The sequence below is a fragment of the Pantherophis guttatus genome, chromosome 7 (genome assembly GCF_059756535.1).
Source record: "Pantherophis guttatus breed Tessera chromosome 7, ASM5975653v1, whole genome shotgun sequence".
Taxonomy (NCBI): Eukaryota; Metazoa; Chordata; class Lepidosauria; order Squamata; family Colubridae; genus Pantherophis; species Pantherophis guttatus.
In genome coordinates, this window is record NC_142069.1 from 89987321 (window position 1) to 90001087 (window position 13767).

General features: G+C 42.0%; 1 protein-coding gene across 4 annotated transcripts in view; it reads right to left on the bottom strand.

Moving 5' to 3' along the window:
• The window catches only part of CACNA2D1 (calcium voltage-gated channel auxiliary subunit alpha2delta 1), a 335884-nt gene that overhangs the window by 133882 nt on the left and 188235 nt on the right, over window positions 1-13767 (bottom strand). For all 4 annotated transcript variants that reach the window (XM_087873415.1, XM_087873413.1, XM_087873412.1 and 1 more), the window contains exon 6: window positions 5982-6111. In XM_087873415.1, the coding sequence (XP_087729541.1) occupies window positions 5982-6111 (130 nt within the window). The remainder of the gene's footprint in view (window positions 1-5981; window positions 6112-13767) is intronic.

Consider the following 13767-nt stretch of genomic DNA (forward strand, 5'->3'; position numbering starts at 1 on the left):
CTTTCAAAATGGGCACGAGCACCTAGCAAATCACCTGCAGTTAAGGTGTGTATTTGTTTTGTCTTTTTTCTCCCCTCTCTTCTAAACCTTTGAAATCTAGGCTGAAATTATTATTTTGGACAGGGAAGGCAGGCAGCAGTGACTCTATTTTCAGAAGATATATGTGTGTGTGTGTGTGTGTGTGTGTGTGTGTGTACAGTTAATATAATATCTCGGGTTTCTTCCCGTGTAATTGTAAACATATCCTTAAAAGGGTAGTAGCGACGTTTCGACAAAATCACATTTGTCATCTTCTGGCTGAAGTTCTCGGTTTGAACTTCAGCCAGATTTGCTTGTATATTTACAATATTGTGTATTGGGTTCTGCAACCCAACAAGACAGACACAGACTTCAGAGGATAATTAGAACTGCAGAAAAAAACCATGGCTACCAAGCTGCCTTCCATTGAGGACCTGTATACTGCACGAGTCAAAAAGAGGGCTGTGAAAATATTTCCAGACCCCTCGCATCCTGGACATAAACTGTTTCAACTCCTACCCTAAAAACAACGCTACAGAGCATTGTACACCAGAACAACTAGACACAAGAACAGTTTTTTCCCGAACGCCATCACTCTGCTATACAAATAATTCCCTCAACACTGTCAAACTATTTACTAAGTCTGCACTACTATTAATCTTCTCATTGTTCCCACCATCCATCTCCTCCCACTTATGACTGTATGACTGTAATTTTGTTGCTGGTATCCTTATGATTTATATTGATATTGTTTCCTGATTGCTTATTTGTACCCGATGACTATCATTAAGTGTTCTACCTTATGATTCTTGACGAACGTATCTTTTCTTTTATGTACACTGAGAGCGTATGCACCAAGACGAATTCCTTGTGTGTCCAATCACACTTGGCCAATAAAAATTCTATTCTATTCTATTCTTGTATATTTAAAACTCAACATGGAAGAAAGTACCTCTAATTTCCCTTTGACCGCAAATTGCCAAGCGTGTGACACAAATACAACAGTCCAAGGGTCGTTACAAGAAACATACCCTGTTTCCCCAAAAATAAGACATCCCCTGATAATAAGCCGAATCAAGCTTTTGAGCGCATGCGCTAAAATAAGCCTTCCCCCTCCCTGAAAATATTTAAACACAGAGCTGGAAATCAGGTAAGACGGCAAGAGGAGCCCCATCTTGCTCGACGCCCGCCCCCCCTCCCCCAAATAATAAGACCTCCCTGAAAACAAAGCCAAGCGCTTATTTGGGGGTTCAAAAAAATATAAGACAGGGTCTTATTTTCGGGTAGAAGAACGCTGCATTGTTGCATCAGGACGTAATAAAACGAAGAGTGGGAGGAAAAAATAGGATGATCTTTAAAACATCATCCTGATAATTCAGATTCAGAACAAGCAACTGAATACATTTTACATACATTTGTGAATAGTCTTTAATTCCAAACACAGTCCCAGCCTGCAATCTTTTATAGTTCAACTGTCAACGCAACTGTCCCAAGTGATTAACTAGTGGGCAATATCCTTTAAAACAGGAAGGAGGGTGAAGCAGGCGAGATCTACAGACATACACACACAGAAAGAGAGATGCATCAATTCTGGGTTTGACAAACGTAGACGATTACGAAGATGCGAGAGTTGTCAATTGCGCAGCAGACACCCCTGGGAAATTAAACACTAATTATATTTGGTATGAGCAACATGGTTTTTAAAGAGCATTCATAACATTAATAGGAGTTTCGACCAATCCCCGACTCCGTCTAATTGAGCAAAAAAACATTCAGCGCATCCTTAATTTATCAGGTGTCAAATAAAACCCAGTCTGTAAACAGGAAAGGGAAATGCACGCGCTGAAAACAGTTCCAGCCTGCCTGCCTGCTTCCTAATGTCGAGAATGATTGAATTCCACTCTAACGTGTTAATGATTTTTCATTGATAGAACAAGTTTTGGCAAAGCTGAATGGGAAGAATAATTCCCCGACTTCTGTTTTGGATTAACCGCAATTTAGGGTTTCGGGTGTTATGGCAATCTGTCAAGCGTGAAGATTCAGGGTCAGAGGTTAAATTCCAGTTTAGCTGATGGATTGCTTATGCCTATAGAGAAGAATCTGAGGGGCAGCATTAAATTGATGTTAGATAAAAATTAACAGAATTCAAGAGGGATTGAGTTTAGACCATTTGTGACCATTTAGACCTTATTCCTCCCTTGACTCCACCATAGTTTCAGCCTGTCCTTCTCCAAATGCCTGTTAAATATTTCATTTATTTTCCCAAAAGTGCTTTTTCAGGAGGCAACTGGATTTTCTTCTTTTGTTTTGTTTTTTTCTTTTGAAGATGTTTTGCCTCTCATCCAAGAAGCTTCTTCAGCTCTGATAGGATGGTGGGGAATGGAAGGATTTATATTCCTTGCAGACAGCTGGTCATTTGCATCCTTTTGGAGGGTCGTTGAGGCTACTTGGATGTTTATGTGTGTCCTCAGGGTCACCTGAGTAGTGCAAATAATTCCTGTAGTCTTCAATTTTTCCCTCTGGAAATCCATTCCTACCCCCCACATCATTCAAAGGGTGCTCATCTTAAATTATACAGTTAAAAGTCTGACTCAGGTGAGCCTGAGGACACTGATAAGCCTCCAAGTGGCCTCAATGACCTTCTTAAAGGATGCAAATGACCAGCTGTCTGCAAGGAGTATAAACCCTTCCATTCCCCAGTATCCTGTCAGAGCTGAAGAAGCTTCTTGGATGAGAAGCGAAATATCTTCAAAAGAAAAAAAAATAAGAAAGTCCAGTTGCCTCCTGAAAAAGCATCTTTGGGGACAAACATGACCTGGATGACTGAGAATCTCTACAGATTTTTATTTATTTATTACTCAAATTTACATGGCCACCACATCACCCAAAGAGGACTCTTACAGAGCTCACCACATTTATTTATTTATAATAAAGAGACTAATATTTCTTCACCTTTCAGGAAGGAAAAATAGAGTAATTACTGCTTACATTTTTCTCCATTTATGGCTTATGTTGACAAATATAGAAATATTGGTTCTAAACCCAGCACCGAATCAGATCAATCTTCTAGTCATCTGTTCCAAAAATTCCAGAAATTGCTTCTTTATGCTTCTTAAATGCCTTCCCAGTCAGTGCATGATGTATAAACCTGACATTTTCCATGATCCACCTTCTTTCCTATTCAAACTGTATCTGGGAGAGTACGTTAATCCAGCTCATTTGTCCATATGGTAAAATTATATCGAATATTCATGTGGCAAAGTTTCCCCACTAACTTATTAGTTTGGCATTACGGGCTTAATGAAGGTATATGTCAACCCGAAAAGTCAGGATTAAATTAAAATATTTCAAGTGAGGTTTTGCCTATGAATCATCTCTCTTGCCTTCCCTCCCTTCAGAATATAAATTAACCCTTCAGAAATGATCGATTTCTCTTAAGAACCGGTTTAAGGCCTTAAAATATCAGCAAATTCTACTCTAATCCAGCAATTGCAATCCACCTTTAAATTAATAAAGACAGAATCATGGAATAATCCTCCGGATCTGATGAGCCGCTGGAGAAAATTGGACTCAAATTTTCTCTCCTCTTACTACTTTTGACATTAATGTTTCTACCTGGGTAACATTTCGAGAAAAAGCAAGGAAAACGTTTAAATAAATACACTACTGTGTTTCCCTGAAAATAAGACCTCCCCAGATAATAAGCCCAATTGAACTTTTGAGCGCATGCGCTAAAATAAGGGGCTTCCCTGAAAATAAGCCCTCCCTCAAAAATAAGCGCTACCCAAAAATAAGCCCTACCCGAAAATATTTAACCACATGCGCAGCTGGTCCTCGCCATTTCCTCTGGTTAGGGTTAGGGAGACAGAGCTGGAAATCAGGTAAGATGGCAAGAGGAGCCCCATCTTGCTCCAGGCGCCCCAAAATAATAAAACCTCCCCGAAAATAAGGCCAAGTGCTTTTATTTATTTATTTATTTATATGCCGCCCTTCTCCGGAGACTCAGGGCGGCTTACAATGCGTTAAGCAATAGCCTTCATACTTTTGTATATTTTATACAAAGTCAGCTTATTGCCCCCACAAACTGGGTCCTCATTTTACCCACCTTAGAAAGGATGGAAGGCTGAGTCGACCTTGAGCCTGGCGAGATTCGATCTTACTTTAATTGCAGACAGCTGGTGTTAAATTACAGAGCTCTGTCTGTTGAGCTATCCAGGCTCCTGTGCTTATTTCGGGGTTCAAAAAATTATAAGACAGGGTCTTATTTTCAGGGAAACATGGAAGTTAGGGTCTTCAATTCACTGTACGGTTACAATGGAGCATGAAGATGGCTAAATTAAAAGGCACTTCCAATTTTTTATTCTTTATGTCTAAAGAGCTTTTACTTTTATAGCAAAAGTCTTACTTGAACAGGGCTGTGGAGGGATGTGCATTATGGACCAGTGTCCATGGAGTCATTAAGTAAGTCATTTAAGAAGACTTGTACTATTTCTGCTATGGTGTCCTTACCAAAAAAAAAAAAGATGCAAATGAGGACATCAACAAGCAAGGTGTCCCATTTATATAAAAGGACCTCACCCTCCAGGTGAGGTTAGTCGACACCGAAAATTGATCTCTTCCATGCAAAGACCCTTATATTTTTCTTTGGTCAACATCTGTCTGGTCAGATGAAATTAAGCCAAGCTCAGGAACATGGAGGCATAATCTCAAACTGACAGGAGGGAAGTTCAAAAGTCACATTAACAGAATAACAGAGTTAGAAGGGACTTTGGAGATCTTCTAATTAAGCAGGAGACTCTATACCATTTCAGACAAATAGTTGCCCAATCTCTTCTTGAAAACGTCCAGTGATGGAGAAGGAGGGGAGGGAGGGGAGGGAGGGAGGTTAAGGTTAAGGTTTATTAAATTTGTATACCGCCCTTCTCCCGAAGGACTCAGGGCGGTGAACAGCCAAAATTAAAATACATACAGTAGAAAAATTAAAATAAATTAAAACAGAATTAAATCAGTTTGGCTTCCCTAAATTTTTTTTAAAACCCTTTACCCATAAAATAGCCCATTAAAATTTTAAGCCAGCCTGGCTTGCTGGAATAAGAAGGTCTTAAACGCTCGGCGGAAAGTACGGAGGTCCGGGATCAGTCGTATTCCTGGGGGTAGCTCGTTGCAGAGGGCGGGTGTCCCCACAGAGAAGGGTCTCCCCCTGGGGGTCATCAGTCGACATTGCTTGACCGATGGCACCCTGAGGAGACCCTCTCTGTGGGAGTGGGTTGGCCGGTGGGAGGTTATCGGAGGGAGGGAGGGAGGGAGGAAGGATAACAGCATAACAGAATAATAGAGTTGGGAGGGACCTTGGAGATCTTCTAGTCCAACCCCCTGGTTAAGCAGGAGACCCTATGCCATCCAATTTGTTCTTAAGAGCCACCAGTGATGGAGCACCCACAACTTCTGAAGACAAGCTTAATTGTTCTCAACGTCAGGAAGTTTCTCCTTAAATCTAGGTTGTTTCTCTCGTCGGTTAGTTTCTACTTCCATTCTTTTTAGAGAGTCGTTGAGGCCACTTGGAGGTTTCTCTGTGTCCCCAGGGTCACCTGAGTAGTGCAAATGGGTGTGGAGCCTTCTTGGAACTGCTGAAAGGACTGTGTTGTGGAGCTGTGCATCTACTCAGGTGACCCCAAGGACACAAATAAACTTCCAAGTGGCCTCAACGACTCTCTAAACGAATGCAAATGACCAGCTGTTTGCAAGGAATATATATCCTTCCATTCCCCCACCATTCAGTCAGAACTGAAGAAGAGTCTTGGATGAGAAGCAAAATGTCTTCAGAAGAAAAAAACAACAAAGTCCAGTGGCCTCTTGAAAAAAAAGCACCTTTGGGATATTCACACAACACGCAAAACAAAGATAACACCACATCCTTATAGAATGGGATGCTGAAGAATTCAATGCAAATCTCTCATACTTACAGCCGTCGTAAATATCAGTCGGGATATGGACAGCTGCATGTTGGTATGATGTTTGCCGACGGAACAGAGGATCTTCTTCAAACACAGGTTTGATTCTCTGGCTACCGGTTTCGTTCTCGCTTCTTCCGGACTTTTCCAAACGAGGAGGGGGAAAAGGAAGGAAAACATTAAAATTGAATACATGAAGTGCAAAGGTAACTTAGACTCAAGATTTGGGGATGGGCCAGATCCAAATACATAAAGCACCATTACAGGTAGTCCTCGACTTACGAAAACAATTTGGCTCCAAATTTCCATTGTGAAACTAGACTGCTGTTCAGTGAGTTTTGTGTTGTGGCCCGTCAGCGGCCTGTGCAGCTAGTAGCTGATTCCAACAGCGAGGAGGCTGATGTGGTGCTGCACCAGCAGCCTGTGCAGATGGTACTCAAGTCAGACAATGAGGAGGCTGGAGAAGATGTGGTGCCAGAGGCCAGGGCCTTCAGAACTCCAGAAACTTCCATTAAGTGAAGAGGACGAAGAGGAAGAGCCTCTTCTCGATGCACGGGCGTGCAGAGCTGCCAAAAGGCAGGAGTGGCTCCTCAGGAGGAGGTCTCCTCGAGAGTAAGGCTTTGGCTAATTGGCCACTCCCTTAGCCTATTTAAGGAAGGACAACGACTGAGGCAATTTGCAGGGAACAACTTTGTTCACTCTCCTTCGCATCCTGATCTCAGTTCTCTTATCAGTTTCCTGCAAATTGCTTCTGGGCTTTCTGCCAACCATAGTAAGATTACGATTATTTATTCTTTGGATTCTTGTAAGCTGTTAAGAAAGTTAATTAACAGACTTTGTTTGAAAAAGACTGATTTAATTTAGTAAACTAAGGTTTGTACAGACTTTGTGTGTGCTGCGTTCTTTGGGGTCCATAGCTGGGGCAGAATATTTTGCCCCATTTTTACCACTTTCTTGCCACGGTTGTTAAGTGAATTGCTGCAGTTGTTAAGTTAATCACACGGTTGTTAAGTGAAACTGGCTTTCCCTGTTGACTTTCCTTGTGAGTAGGTCGCAAAAGGGGATCACGTGATGCTGCAAACCATCATAAATATGAGCCCGTTGACAAGAATGTGAATTTTGAGTATGTGACCAAGGGGTGGCTCAATGGCCGTAAGTGTGAAAAACGGTCATAAGTCACATTTTTTTCGGTGCCATTGTGGATTTGAACAGTCACTGAATGAATTGTGGTAAGTCAAGGCCTATCTGATCTATCTGATCCTATATTCTATTCTACGATACGATCTATCCTACGATACGATCCTACAATCCTATATCTATACAATCCTATATTCGAACCTAGAACCTTTAGAAAAAACACTGGAAAAATCTTTTTAAAACATTTATTGTTTGTTTGTTTGTTTGTTTGTTTTATTTTAGGAAATTTATATTGCCACCTATTCTCACATGGCGACTCAAGAAATATAAAAACCTCATACATAAAACAATAGAGCCAATTAAGGAGAATTAGCATCTTATATTATCTAAAACATTCATAAACGTGCATCCTTGATGGTATCTGAATAGAATAGAATAGAATAGAATAGAATAGAATAGAATAGAATAGAATAGAATAGAATAGAATAGAATGGAATGGAATGGAATGGAATGGAATGGAATGGAGTGGAGTGGAGTGGAGTGGAGTGGAGTGGAGTGGAGTGGAGTGGAGTGGAGTGGAGTGGAGTGGAGTAGAGTAGAGAAGAATAGAATAGAGTAGAGTAGAGAAGAGAAGAATAGAATAGAATAGATTGAATGGAATGGAATGGAATGGAATGGACTGGAGTGGAGTGGAGTGGAGTGGAGTGGAGTGGAGTGGAGTGGAGTAGAGTAGAGTAGAGTAGAGTAGAATAGAGTAGAGTAGAGTAGAGAATAATAGAATAGAGTAGAGTAAAGTAGAGAAGAATAGAATAGAATAGATTGAATGGAATGGAATGGAGTAGAGTAGAGTAAAGTAGAGTAGAGAATAATAGAATAGAGTAGAATAGAGTAGAGTAGAGTATAGAAGAATAGAATAGAATAGAATAGAATAGAATAGAATAGAATAGAATGGAATGGAATGGAATGGAATGGAATGGAATGGAATGGAATGGAATGGAGTAGAGTAGAGTCCAGTAGAATAGAGAATAATAGAATAGAGTAGAATAGAGTAGAGTAGAATATAGAAGAACAGAATAGAATAGACTGAATGGAATAGAATGGAGTGGAGTGGAGTGGAGTAGAGTACAGTAGAGTACAGTAGAGTACAGTAGAGTAGAGAATAATAGAATAGAGTAGAGTAGAGTATAGAAGAATAGAACAGAACAGAACAGAACAGAACAGAAGGTCTTCTAGTCCAACCCCCTGCTTAGGCAGGAACCTACACCACTTGGTTATCCAACATCTTCTTAAAAACTTCCAGTGTTGGAAGTTTTTTTTTTCCTTAAAAGATCTTAAAATCAACCCAAATCCTCCGTTATATTCTTCTATATCCTCATCTATTTTTCTATTGTTTACGACGGCCAGCCTGGCTGGCAAAAAGAAGCTATTCTGTCGTGAAGTAATCCAGCGTGACCCTGAATATAATTAAAACTCAACTCCGACCCATTTCTCTCCTGAGAAAAAGAGCTGAAGCGCGATCAATACCGTCATAGGAAAATCCCGCCGGAGTCAGAGCCTGAAGATTATTTTTCTACCTATTAAAACCTGGCCTTTGTTTATTGAATTTTTTTTTTCCCTCTGACCGTCCACGGACACTCCCCAAAATCTCGCTCGCGTGACTTTGAAATAAACGTGACTAATTAGTCCCAAAGTGAGGTGCAGAAAGCTGCTAATTGTTGAACCAAATCAGGGATATCTTTTGACTGAGGAAAAGAAACAAAGTCAAAATGCCCCTTGCTTGATTTCTCCTTTGGAGAAGCGAAATACAGAAAAAGCACCAATTCTGTGGAAAAACTCTGGCATAAAAAAAGGCTGTTAGAACTAACCTGAATGCCACCATTGTATTATTTATTCAATAATTAATCTACATCCTGCCTTTATTGTTTTTATAAATGACTCGAGGTGGTGAACGTATCTCATACTCCTTCCTCCTCTTATTTTCCTCACAACAATCACCCTGTGAGGTAGGTTGGGCTGAGAGAGAGAGAGGTTATGGCCCAAGATCACACAGCCAGGTTTCATGGATAAGGAGGGACTAGAACTCACAGTCTCCCTGTGATTAACTGAAAGTCGCCCAGCTGTCTTTCATACCTAAAATGGGACTAGAACTCACCATCACCTAATCAGATTAATTGTATTATGAAGGCCTTTAAGCCAGCAAACCAACGATTAAAAGAAGATAAAGGAAATAAAAATAGATAAACATAAATAAGCAAATAGAGCGATCCATCTTAAATACGACTATTGTTACCTGCCGAAGCCTTTGATGCTGTATCACAAAACTTGGCAAAACATTGTGCGCATTGTATTAAAAGACAATTATCAGCAAACAAACAAGCAAAAAGCAACAAACAAAAAAAACTACAACTGATTATTTGGAGACAGCTGCCAGAAGGAGAATATTCTTTCAATCAAAATAGTACCGTACTACTTGCAAAAAAATTCTTGCGAAATTCAACTGAAACTAAGGAAACAAATTAAACTTTATTAGATCAACAAGATAGTCTAGTCCAGTGATGGTGAACCTTATACTTACTGAGTGCCGAACAGGAATGCGCTTCACAAATATGCACACATGCGCAAGAGAGCTCCGAAGACCAGCTGGGTCCCCTGAATTGTACGCATGTGCACCAGAGGCAGTTTCAGGTGAGCTTGGCGACAGCTCGCGTGCCCGGAAAAATGTCTCTGCGTGCGACTTCCGGCACGCGTGCCATAGGTTCGCCAACACGTGTCTAGTCTCTACAATATTTTATGCAATTATGTCATAAAGTTTGAATGGACCAAAATATAACCTCCTGATCAGAGGTGGTATTCAGCCGGTTCGAACCGGTTCACCCGAACTGGTAGCGGAAATCGCTACCAGTTCGGGTACAGGAAATATGCCATCCTATTTAGGCACGTTTTTGCGCTCACATTTGCAAACCGGTAGGGAAAGTAAGTGATTACTTTCCTCCTGCTCCTGATTCAGACAAAGTGGGTTTGCTAAACCTAAATCTTCCTTTAAGCCACGGAGACAAAAGAAGAAGCAAAAATGAGGTCGAAAGAATCAAGGAACCACCCAAATTAGCAAGTAAACTCCAACTGTAAGAGAAACAAGCTGGAATACAAGCCACACTGTTTCTAAGCTGGTTTGTAGAGAGAAAAGGACTGACCTTAATGGACATGATTATTTATCTAGATCAAAGATAAGTTTAGACATAGATAAGTTTTAGAAGTAGCTTATATCCTTCCCTGGAGTATAAGAAGGAGGAGATAGAGCCTACACTTGAAAGATTCTTTTATTATATAGCCAGTCTCAATTAAGGTAGTTTTAGCCTTCTTGTAGAGTTGATTTCATGGTCTGGTCTACCTATTTCGGCTGACTTTTTTTATGTGAGTCAAGGTGGTATAGTGGTTAAGATATTAGACAAGGGAGATGTAAGTTCAAGTCCATCCTTAGTCATAAAAGCTACTTGTGTAATTTGGGACCATTCTTCTCTCTCAACCCAACTTATCTCACAGGTGTGTTGTTTTGGGGAAAGGTAAGAGTTGGATGTTGTGGCCCGCCAGCAGCCAGTAGATCTGGCAGCAGATTCGGACAGTGAGGAAGTTGGGGAGGAACATGGGCCAGTCCTGGAGTCTGGGGAAGGCTCTGATGAGGGCTCTGCGTCAGAGGCAGAGAGGGGGCCAGAGCCGTCTGACAGTTATCAGCTGCCTTCGGAGTCGGACATCAGTGAGGCAGACGAACAGCTGGAGCCTGTTCCCAGTGTGCGCATGCACAGAGTTGCCAGATGAAGGGAACAGCTAAAGAACAAGGGTCGACTAGGGAGTAATGCCACAGGTGGACGATGAAGGGCCCCTCCCAGAAGGAATAAAAGAGGAGCAAAAGGGGAGTGGAGTTTGCAGGAGGCAATTTAGTTCATTCCTGCATTCTTGCCAAGTATTGCGGCATCTGAAAGATATCGGCCTGGCCCCTCTCCAAGCCTGATAAAGGTCGGTAATTGTGAACTATCTTGAAAGACTGTGGGAGAGGAAAGACTTTGCTGGAGAGGAATTCACTGTACATTAAATAAAAAGGGGTTTATCGGGACGAGGACTCGGCTTCGTGCTGCTGGGGAAGCCTAGATCAGAACACTGGGCCACCTTGGGCTATGGAAGGAAGAGCAGGGTTTAAATCTAACGAACAAATAAATGAAACTTTGGATCAAGTATTCAGTCCTCAAATTCCAGGGGAGCATTCTCAGTGAAACGTGGCAGCTGGTGCATTCTTTGAATAAACAAAACCTTTTAATAATCTAAATATTGCAACCACCATACTATTAATATCCTCATATCGTTGACGGAGATGCTGACCTATGATCTTCATATCTTCGCATAAAAGTCTGAGCGAGCAGAACTTTCTAATTTTATCCAGTGGTTACTGCTTGGTGTGGTCATCTATTAAAGTATACCTTCTGGATATATATATATAATTGTTAGCAATAAAAAGTGAGTTATGGCCAAGGACATTTTCTGCAACTCTTTCTCTTTCTCCGCGGTCTGACCTGCTTATGATTCTCCGGGAAGTTAGTTTGGAGTTCCAGCAGAAAAGTTCTAACGCCAAGGTGGTGGAAGGGAGGAAAATTTAAGGCAAAGAATTACCGAATAACAGAGTTGGGAGGGACATTGGAGGTTTTTTAGTCCAACTCCCTGCTCAAACAGGAGACCCTATACCAGTGATGGCTATCCTTTTCCAGAACGAGTGCCCAAAGTATGTGTGTGCGTGAATGCGCATGTCCGAACCCCCAAAATGCAATGTGCACGCAGCCCCCATGTATGCATCCTGTCCCTGTGCATGCACACGTGCCCCCTGTGTGTACACACCACACATGGCATGTGCCCCCAGCACATGGCACATGCCCCCCACGCATGCGCAGACACACCCCCACGCCCTCGCCAATGTTCATGCACCCCCTGCAAATGCCCCACCCCTGCGCATGCATGGCAGAGACCCAAAGACCATCTGGCCAGCAGGAGGCACACGCGCATGCATGGCAGAGCTGAACTGGGGTGACGGCTCGCGTGCCATCAGAGAAAGCGCTACGTGCCACCTGTGGCACACATGCCAGAGGTTTGCCATCATGGTCCTATCCATTCTAGACAAATGGTAGGACCGGAAGTTGTCAAACAGGCTGTTTTCGGCCTCCGGAGGTCCTCCAGGGGCATGGGGAAGGCTGTTTTTGCCCTCCCCAGACTCCTAGAGAGGCCCTGGAGCCAGGTGAGAGAGAAAAACGGTCCTTCCCACCCCCCCAGGCCCTCCGAAGGCAGGAAACAGCCTGTTTCTCTACTTCTGGTGAGCCCAGAAACCCAAAAATCAGCTGGCCGGTGCCGGAGCTGAGCTCGCATGCCGACTAATATGGCGACGCTTGCCACCTGTGGGACGCATGCCATAGATTCACCATCACGGGTATAGAGTCTCGAGTAAGGGGGTTGAACTAGAAGACCTCCAAGATCCCTCCCAACTCTGTTATTCTATGTTGTACATATTCTTACCACTGTACCTTTGCTTCATGTGCATGCACCTTCCGGTCTCGAAAACATGGCTAAATAGGAAGGCGTTACGTCCTGGCGGCCTGCATTCGCCGCTACCAGTTCGCCCGAATTAGTCCGAATCGGCTGAATACCACTTCTGGTTCTAACCCATTTTCAACAAGTCAATACAGGTCTAGCAAAGTCGTTTCAGGACCAGAGAAACAGAGATGTCACTCTCATCGTTAAGCAAGCAATTGACTCTGATTCCGACAGTAGTAGTATCTCTCTACAATAGACTCCTTTTGAAGGGAACTCTCTTCTTTGACAAATCGCTTGTGTCAGTTCAGCCCTAATGAATAGGAGCGAACGGAAGGTCTTAGGAAATCTCTACCAACAACAGCTGGATGCGTGGTTAAATGAAATGTCGAACAAAAAGGAAAGAAGACACAGAACTCTTTACGTTAACTAGCAATCTTCAGATCTACCCATCCCTTCCAAAATTAAGGGGGAGGAGACTGGCACATTCCCCTCCCCCCAAAAAAGCACAGATAGAAATAAGAGGACGTGTGATTTTTTTTATTGTTCCTACATTGTGATTTATCAAGAGGAAAAATAATGGATCCATCTTAGGAAATGTTTACTAAAAGTTAAGGCTAAGGGTGCACTGGAGAACGTATGGAAATTATCTCAAATTTCGAAATGACGCCTCTTGGAAAGAAAAGGCACCTATGGATATATTGCTTATTTGCCTTTTTTTTTTTTTAATAAAACATATTTTTGCTCAAAGTTTTGATTTTTTTTTCCTTAATGGAAAATGCAAATAGAAATAATAGCTTGCTCTGAATGATTGCCATAAGTACGTGTCAGTTTCCAAACTACTGAATTTTAATTGCATGACTGTAGGGATGCCGCAACCGTCATAAGAGTGAAAAAACGGTCATAAGTCACTTTTTACAGTGCCGTTGTAACTTCGAATGGACACTATTTGAATAGTTGGAAGTCAAGGACTACTGTAGCAATAGCAATAGCATTTAGATTTATATATCGCTTTACAGTGCTTTAAAGTCCTCTCTAAGCACTTTACAGAGTCAGCCTCTGGCCCCTAACAATTTGGGTCCTCATTTTACCCACT